The sequence below is a fragment of the Sapajus apella genome, unplaced genomic scaffold (genome assembly GCF_009761245.1).
Source record: "Sapajus apella isolate SASKATOON/1434 unplaced genomic scaffold, GSC_monkey_1.0 scaffold2530, whole genome shotgun sequence".
In the NCBI taxonomy this organism is placed as follows: domain Eukaryota; kingdom Metazoa; phylum Chordata; class Mammalia; order Primates; family Cebidae; genus Sapajus; species Sapajus apella.
In genome coordinates, this window is record NW_022439456.1 from 1 (window position 1) to 9,454 (window position 9,454).

General features: G+C 40.6%; 1 protein-coding gene across 1 annotated transcript; it reads right to left on the minus strand.

Moving 5' to 3' along the window:
• Positions 1 to 806: 806 nt before the first annotated feature.
• LOC116547269 (ropporin-1B-like) lies at positions 807 to 9,062 on the minus strand. Its single transcript, XM_032273266.1, has 4 exons — positions 8,888 to 9,062; positions 7,420 to 7,581; positions 1,829 to 2,004; positions 807 to 1,013 (listed from the first exon to the last, which is right to left on the minus strand). Exons 1-4 carry the CDS (start codon positions 9,038 to 9,040, stop codon positions 947 to 949), a joined length of 558 nt encoding a protein of 185 aa, XP_032129157.1. The 5' UTR covers positions 9,041 to 9,062; the 3' UTR covers positions 807 to 946.
• Positions 9,063 to 9,454: the final 392 nt, after the last annotated feature.

Consider the following 9,454-nt stretch of genomic DNA (forward strand, 5'->3'; position numbering starts at 1 on the left):
TATGCATATAACATAACATGATTTTTGAGCAAAAGCAACTTTTAAGAAGGGACAGTATTACAAATAGAAGGAACTGACCCCTGACAGTTCTTGGCACACCTGACATTAAGAACCATAATCACAGCCTGTTAATCTCATCTGTTTCCTTTGAGAAAGGAAAATCTTTAAGACATTGTCAGAAGGTCTTCGGCTCATGTAGGGGATTTTCTCCAGTGGGTTCCATGACATCCGTATATGGTTTCAGAAAAGTTCATTGACACTGACACTTTCTGGAATACTGTTAGTTCTTCTCAAAGCCATTTGCATGAAAGTGATTTATGTTCATGTCTTATGTTAGCATTAGACTGTGAGCTCCCTGAAGGCAGAATTCAGATATTATTTGCATGTGCTCAGAAGCCTGTATAGTTCCTGGAATGTCTGAAATTCAAGTTTAACTGGGTGTCCTGTATTTTTTTTGGCAAGCCTATTCTTGGCACATAGCTAGCCTCAATAAATATTGATGAGTGAGAGGATGAATGAATGACTAGCACAGTACCAACAAATGGAGAAATAAACTGGTAAAAACTTCAATTGGCCCCATAAAAGATACTCATCTAAATGATATCTAACAATCGCATAACAACACACTGTGTCTGGTTAACATTCTACCTTTTAAAATCTGACTGTCTGGCTTTGATTGGAGATGCATTTTCTATTCATGCTTTGTCAGCCACTTTTACTCAGTGTCCATGTGGGAGGAATACTAATCTCCTGGTAATGAAGATGTTTTGTTTCCAACAATTTCACATCTTAATTCCACACATTTCTGATTTCATACGTTTGTTTAATTGTTTATTCGTGTGTACCAGTTGTACAAGAAAATTGATTTTGGAGGGTATAAGGGTTTCAGTCATTCTGAAGTACAATCATCTCTGTATTTTCCTTTAAAATGGCCAAAATTGTGCTCTTACTCCAGCCGAACCCTAGGGTTTTGGGTAAAGTCATTCACTGTGATGATACCATCAGGACCAATTCTGTTTGGAAAAAGGTTTAACTGCAGTTAGTTCATTGACAGTTAATCTTAAGAAAGACAATATACAAACAACGCTCTCATTTCAAATTCTGCTGTTGATCTTTTTTCTCTTAACTTTGTTTTTTCTGACTCAGGCTCTGGCTCTGTCATCCAGGCTGGAGTAAGTGGTACAATCTTGGCTCACTGCAACCTCCACCTCCTGGGCTCAAGCCATCCTCCCAATTAAATGGTACAGGCACACAGCAGCACACCCAGCTAATTTTTGTATTTTTAGTAAAGATGGGGTTTCACCATATTGCTCAGGCTGGTCTTGAACTCCTGAGCTCAAGCCATCCACCCATCCTAGGATTACAGGTGTGAGCTACCATGCCCGGCCTCTTTTTCTCTTAACCCTTGACTGCCTGCTGCTGCTCCTCCTCATCCTCTTCCTCCTCCTCCTCCACTTCTGTTCCACTGGTCATAGCAAAGCATGAGTCAGAGTTACTAGGGAGGCTTATGAAGACACAGATTCCTAGACCCCACCCCTAGAGTTTATGATTCCATATATCCAGGGTGTGGCCTGCGATTCTGCATTTCTAACATGTTCTCAGGTGCTGCTGCTAGTCTCAGTAGCACTCAAAGAATTATTGTCCTATATAATTCTTTTCCTTCCTCTTCTCCTTCCTTTTTCCTTTTTCTTTCAGATCCATATTTCATGTTCCTCACAATACTTTTCTGCTCCCAGAGCAGTATAATATAATAATCCCACTCTATCTTGGCCCATTAGATTTGTTTTCCTGGTATTCTTTCACCTTCACTTAGTAAAAGTTAACTTACATTTCCTGTTCAATGTAGCTTAGCATCCTGCTGACATGTGATGTAGAGATCTCACCATCCACTTCGGCAATATACGTGTAGAGAAACTGGAATGTGCTGAAAGGTATCCGGGGTGGCCCACCATCATGGTCACATGATAAGACCTCACACACTATCTTGAGTGTTCTGGCAATGGTCTATAAAAGATAAAATGAGGAGAAAGTTACTCTTCCAGGCAATAGTTCTGAGATCCGTTTAGATACAAGAAAGAAAACAAAAATATTGCTCTTATAAAATCAGGTGGGAACAATTTAAGTTTCTAGAAAGCTTGAAATTTTTACATTCAAATGTCACTAATTCATTCTAAAAAATATTAAGTATTGGATATCTTTATTTTTTTCTCTCTTTTCTTTGTTGGAATACTACTCAAGGAATTAAATTTATAAATTCCTAAGTACTTTAAGATATTTGTTACTTTAGTCCGAATAAACTCACTAAAGGAGGGAAGTTGATTTGCATTCTATATAATTAAAATTATTTCTTATTATTACCCTCCAATCTTATCTCTAACGGGCTGAGATAAATAGACTAGCCTATATACTCCAACAAGATACTTGTGGCAATGCCACAGTAGAGGAGAAGAAGGTAAGAAAGAGTAGGGTAATTTCCCCAGGAAGATAGAATCCAGGAAGATACAGGAAAAATGGTATTCAACATCAAGATAAATGTTCTTCTAAAACATATGGGTCTATCTAAATAGAATCACCTAGTGCTTTATTTTATATTACATAATACTAACCCTTTTATTGCTGGGGAAATATTGGTAGACAATGAGTGCCAGGAACTTTAATAGAAGGGTTACTACAGAAGCAACCCCTCCTTACAATGAAACTTGAACATTAAAAGGTCATGCTTAGAACTAATCTCATATCTTTAAATAAACCCACCCTTGGAATAAATTTTACAAGTGAAAGAGTTGCGAAATGAAAGTCAGCATATAGATCTTGGTGGTTTACTGAAACTGAAGATGTACAGATCATCCTGACACACTCTTCCAGGGATCAGTGAAAGAGCAGCCCTGAGTGGTGACTCAGGTGTGACTGGGTGAATGAAAAAGCAGCTGCTGTATCTTCCCACATGATTGCTAGAGACTTGTCCTGCCTTAGCAGTTGATGTTTGCTGTTCTCCTCTCATCCTCTCCCAAAATAGAATGATTGCCTAGATGGTGCGTCTCTAATTGTGGTGTGTAATAATTTGTAATAATTATTAATTTTAAATGAATTAATATTTAAATTTTGTTGATTTACATTTAATAAGCATTATTTTATAAATAGATTATTCAATAAACCACATGATGTCAAAAAAATTGGGAGTTTGCAGCAGGCCACCTTCCTTTCCTCTCCCTTGCCCCTGGGGGTCCTCTCATGGAAAGCATTGTGAAACACTGCATCTTCTAAGCACTTCCACTTAATTCAGAGTGGGTAGGAGGAGAGGCATGGGGCTAACTAGTATACATGAGGCTGTCTGGGAGGATGGTAAGTCATGCATGTGAGATGAGGTCCGCGGGACAATAGTTTGGAGTAGATTTGGAAGCACACTGTCAACTTCATAATTTCCACCCAGCTCACCCTCTCTGTTTCTGTTAAAAAAAAATTCTGCACCCCTAATGCTTTATTCTGTTGCCCTGTCCCATGGGATGCTGGTATAGATTAAATTGTTCACCCTAAAATTCCTATGTTGAAACCTTAACCCCAGAAGCTGAGAATGTGATTGTATTTGAACATATGACCTTTAAAAAGATAAGTTAAAATGAAGTCAGTAGAATGTCTTCATAAGAAGAGGAGTTAGGACATGAAGAGAGAGCCACCAGACATGTAGGCACAGAGGGACCATTTTTAGGCCAAGGAGAAATGCCTCCGAAGAAAGCGATGCTGCTGACAACTTGTTCTCAGAACTTCTGTGCTCTAGCACTGTGAGACAGCAAATTTCTGTTTAAGCCACCAAGTCATGGCAGCTCTAACAAACTAACATAGGTGCTTTCTCAACACTAAACATCATCTGTTATTGATTATTCAAACAACAAACCTTCATATTCTATTGCTCTCATAAAATTTTAAAATATTTTTAAGATTTAATAAATGGATGAATGGATAAATAACTCTTTGGACTGGAGTTATTTGGTAAACTGACATAAATCTAAAGTAAACAGATCTTCATAGTCCAATATTTTTTTGGGATCCACTTCACAGAGGTAGTCTTTAAGCATCTTGTGAGCTTCATTTTCAAAGTCAGAAGTGAAAGCCTTGAAATGTGAATCATTTGCTAACAAAATATGTCATTCCTTCCAGTGAACATGATTATTTGCTACATATGTGATCTCTTCCTTTTTAATCAGTTCAGTGGAATAGGAGGTGGCATAGACCAGTCCTGAGGAAGGAGTGCTGAAGGGAAGAGGAATACAGGTCTGCATGCCATCGCATTCTGAATAATGTCTATTAGACCCAGAGAGCTTAAGAAGAGTAAATGTGCCTATTATCTATCAGAGTAAAAATTCCTGCCACTAGACTCTTCTATAAGGAACAAACTGGCTTTTCTAGATGGCACAGAGATCCTGTCTTGCTGTTGAATTGGCAAAGGAAAGAGAAATTCTGGGCTTGCCTCTAAGGATATATGAATTGACTAGGAGGCAAGGTCTCCACCAGATGGTGACCCCTGACTTAGTCTCAGCTATAACAAAATACCTTAGACTGGGTAATGTATAAACAACAGAAATTTATTGCTCACAGTTTTGAAGTCTGGAAACTCCAAGACCAAGGTGCCAGCAGATTTGCTGTCTGGTGAGGGCCTGTTCCTCATGAATGATGCTTTCTATGTGTCCTCACTTGGTGGAGGGGGGAACTTTTATAAAGGCACTAATCCCATTCATGCGGCTCCACCCTCATGACCTAATCAACTCCCAGAGGCCCTACTTTTAAGGCCATCACCTTGGAAGTTGAGATTTCAACATATGAATTTTAGGGGGACACAAACATTCAGACCATACCACTTACCAACCCCACATTTAAGATCCCAGAAATAGTCCAATGTGATGCAAATGAATATAATGATTACTGGTTTCATAGGGCACCCTTTATTTACAGACTTAAATTCCAGGCTGATTTTACTTCTAGGGGTTCTCTTTTTTTGGATGGAGTTTCGCTCTTGTTGCTCAGGCAGGAGTACAATGGCATGATCTTGGCTCACTGCAACCTCTACCTCCCGGGTTCAAGTGATTCTCCTCCCTCAACCTCCCGAGCACCTGGGATTACAGGCATGTACTACCATACCTGGCCAATTTTTTGTATTTTTAGTAGAGATGAAGTTTCTCCATGTTGGTCAGGCTGGTCTCGAATTCCCGACCTCAGGTGATCAACTCCCCTCTACCTCCCAAAGTGCTGGGATTACAGGCATGAGCCACAGTGCCCGGCCACTTCTAGGGGTTCTTTGACATGGGGATGATGAGGAGCAAAGTCAGATATCTCATGGCCTCTTGGAATTGGAAGAGCTTACTGTTATTCAGAGGGAGGCCTGAGGGTATCACATAGGAAGCAGAGAAGCAGGGATAGAATCACAGAGTGTCAGAGGTAGAAGAACCTCATGTAACATTTAATCCCACCTCCCTGTTTTAGAAGAAAAGTAAAAAGATACACTTCACCTCACGGTTTCCCCTCTCCAGTTTGGGAGACAGGTACAGCAGAGGAAACCTAGCATCTACACAGTGGGCTAAGCAGAGGGAGGGTTAGAAATTGACTTTCCAAAGTCACTCTTTGTTACTCTGAGGTATGGGGATAAGGGAAGGATTTAGACACATCACTAACTGGTGAGGGCTGTAAACCACCAGAGCCAGGGAGCAGATAGGTGAGCCTGACAGAGACTCAAGGAGGGCCTGGACACCACTGAGAACTGAAATGAGCCAGTGGGGGAGGCATCGTCAGGTTTTCACCAATCTGGGAGAAATGAGACCAAAAACTTAAGCTGCAAGCAGCCAGTGACCAGACAGATGGGCACTGCCATGGAGACCAGAGATGCCAGAGAAGACTCAGGATGTGGGAAACCCTTCACTTGACTGTTCTGTGGTCCTAGAGTCACCTCTCTCTGTCTACATTCAGCTGCCATCTTGGAGAAGAGAGCACGGTGAAGAAAAACCTGAGACACCAGGAAATTTACCTTTAGGCTGTTTCAGTTACTGCATTAGACTAAAGTTTCAGGACTGGACTGAATTTATGTATTTTCTTATTTGACTCTTTGTGGGTGAGCTAGACCAAGAAGATCAGAATTAATTACAGATAAAATTTTAAAGGTACATTTCCCCCAAAACGTCTCCAAATGTGGTGTGAAAAAATCTGTAACCCTATGAGAATTTAATAAAATAAATCCACTTTATCTTCTCGTTTGTGATTTATCCCAGTCCTGATTGAAAAGTCATAGGCCTCTGCTGCTTACTTTCCTTTCCTCCTTGGAGGATAGTGATTTATTCAGTATAAATGCTATAAAGGACAATGAAGAAAAAAAGAGCCACAAATGTCCTCTTTTTATTCCTCTCTAAAGAAATGATTATGATGAAGGCTGTAGGAAAATCTATAGGAAAAGTTGGGCTACAAGATTTCTGCTAAATTTTCTCAGAAACAAACTGTCAAATATGCAATCCAAGCTTATTTGAGAAGAACAAGATGATGTTTAGAAATGCTGAATGATTCGAACTACATTTTCATACCATTTGGTTTTGGCAGAGATAATTATTTTCTCAATAATTTTTAAACTTGTATGTATCTCAGGGATTATTTTACAAAAGCATGTTTTTGATTCATTTTGTTATTTTAACAATGTCTAACAAAGTCCACATCTAAGATACCCAAGCTTTAAATATCTATACATATAAACTGATTTCAGCATATTTTGCTTCAAAACAGGAAAATGGCTTTTCCAATACCAAACAAGTCAAATTTGGAAAAGGCATGATTCTGTATGAACATCCTGCATCCATGGAAATGTCATGACTAAATTCAGAAATAGTCTCTTCTCTCCTGTTTTTGCTTCCTTATGTCTGAGTTTTGCATCCAATTCTGTTTATTACACAGTAGTTTTCTATAATATTGTACCCCTTTTAAAAGTGTCTATTAATATATATTCTAGGTGTTTGGAAGTGTTTTTCTATAGCTGGCTCTTGGATGTCTCTGGGAATATGAATGGAGGGAGTGGAGTTAAAATACATCTGAGGGCAAAAAGTATAAAAAAATTAAAAAAAAAAAACAAAAAAGATAAAACAAAGAAAAAAACAAAAAAAGAAAAAAAGACATCTTCTGAGGGCAATATTCATAAATAATCCAAAAGTTACACTGTAGTCAGTTCTCCCCAGAGCCTAATGATAGTGTTTCCCTCTCTCTCTCCTCCTCCTAAACCCTGCTTTTGCCTGACGAGCACTGAAATGACCTTGATCTAGAGATAAGGACAAGATGAGAAGAGGCATGTTTATCATCAGCTCTGAAGAGTAGACCCTGTGTACAGATGCACTGCCCTTCCAGGCCAGAGGGAGTTTTCCCCTTCAGGAACAAAAAACAGTCAAGCTAACTTACAACTCCCAGGGCGCTGGAAGCGAGGGCTAAAAACTTCAGCCACTCGATCTCCTCCGTGAAGTGACCCACGTTCATCACACTATTAAACAGATCTGTTGGGATCTTCAGCACCTTCCACATCTGGGCCAACTCATCTGCACGGATGATCAGTCTCCCGGCAACCTGCAAGGCAGGGGACAGACAAAACACACAGGATGTGGGAGAAGTTGAGGCAAGACCCTGGGGAACACCCTGCCCCCAGGCCAGATCCACATCTCCCAACACATGGCAAGGGGTGGGAAGGGGGTGTTAGGAAGGTACAGGATGGCTCTGTGTGGCAGTTATCTTTACAAATCCTAGTGCTGAAATATAATTTATTAATTTTTAAATTTTAGGTGTTAGAATTATACAAATGATATACATTTATATTTTAATTTCTTGTGATGCTTTTATCTGCTATTGTATTCCTAAATTGTTTTATTCCTTATATGACAGAACAGCCTGAAAACAAAACCAAGAGGTAGAGTGCTTACCTGAGACCACTAATTAATGGTAAAACCATGAACAAGACATAGGTCTCTTCCTTCCTGATTGCGCTGAGTTCTTAGCTCTAGACCTCAAGTGCATCCCTCATGCTTTCCCAGGAATGATATGGGGTATGTGGCTGACCCACGGGGATCTGGTCTGGATGCCTTTTGTTGCTTGATCCCAGGTACTTTAGAGCTCTGTCATGTTCACTGCACAAGGTACTTGGTGGATAAAGGGAGGGAGGGTGAGTGGTTGCTGGCCACCAATGCGATAAGGGCACAGATTACCCGATGACGTGCTCCAACACCTTTCCTGACCCTCTGATTCTAGTGAAATGCTAAGCCTCTGGGACCAAGGCAGTTAGCCAAGCCAGTCCTAAATCACCCCAAACCTCTCTGTCCTGGATCATAAAGCAGGGTATGGTGATGCTCAACCATATTTCCTGGGAATTGGCCAAACCACAAACTTTCTCAAGCCAGACCCTCCTCATGCATCCATTCAACAGGCAGCTCCTAGGATGATGTGGCTGTGAAGAGGCTCACAGCCACTCCCTAAAAGCTAAAAACTCTGTCTTGACCTGGGATAGCTGGGGAGCTAAAATATGCCCTTCCCCAAACTGTGACTGGCATCGTATTTTGGTCTTGATCAGGAAGGGAGACACTGCCGAGTGACTGACGACCTGCACTTTTCTGGAGAGATGGGATTAGCTTTGCATTGAACCCCTGTACATTCTGCCAGCTTCAAGGAAATCTGGGATGACCCCACCAATGACTCAGCCTACAGTGTATTTCAAAATTACTCCCATTTCCCTCAGGGAAGATTTACTTTCACTCCATGGTTTAGTGTATTTTAGGGTGGTTCTAAGTGGTCAGCTGACTGGCAGAACAGTGGGCTTTCATCTGTGCCCACCCAGCCTCAACACTGTCCCTACATTCCCTCAATGCTGCAGCAGGGCCCTTACCTGAGAATGCAGGGTCTTTAACAGCTCAGGTGTTAATTCTGCCCAGTTACACAAACTGACTTGCTCAGACTGCTGTCTCACCGGAGAACTCTCTCCACGGCACACGGCCTCAAAATAACTACAAGAAAAAGAGTCAGAGAGTAGGAGGAGCATCCTGTACACCAGTGGCTTCTGGCTGTTCTAGCAATCCTTCCCCCTTTTTCTGAAGGAAGGAGGTAGAGAAGGGAACCCTTGTTAAGTGGTTTCTATGGGTCAGTGTGTTTAGTTCATTTACATCTGGGAAAAGCCTGAATATGTTACTTTCCACTTGGAGCATAGAGAATTCTTTCAGAATACAAAGCTTTGTTCTTCTCTAAGGATGAGGAAGAACTAAAAGTTTGGGTATGCAATTCCTGGGGCATATTGGGGTCAAGTTTTTTTTTTTTCAGTCATTTCTGAGTGTTTTGTAACACACAGATAATATATTACATGTGAATATGTAATCTTGGGAAGAGAAATTGGAAGAGAACTAAAGTAATGTACATAAGAAAGGGGAAGACAGCACAGGAATGGTGGTGAAGGCCTGTA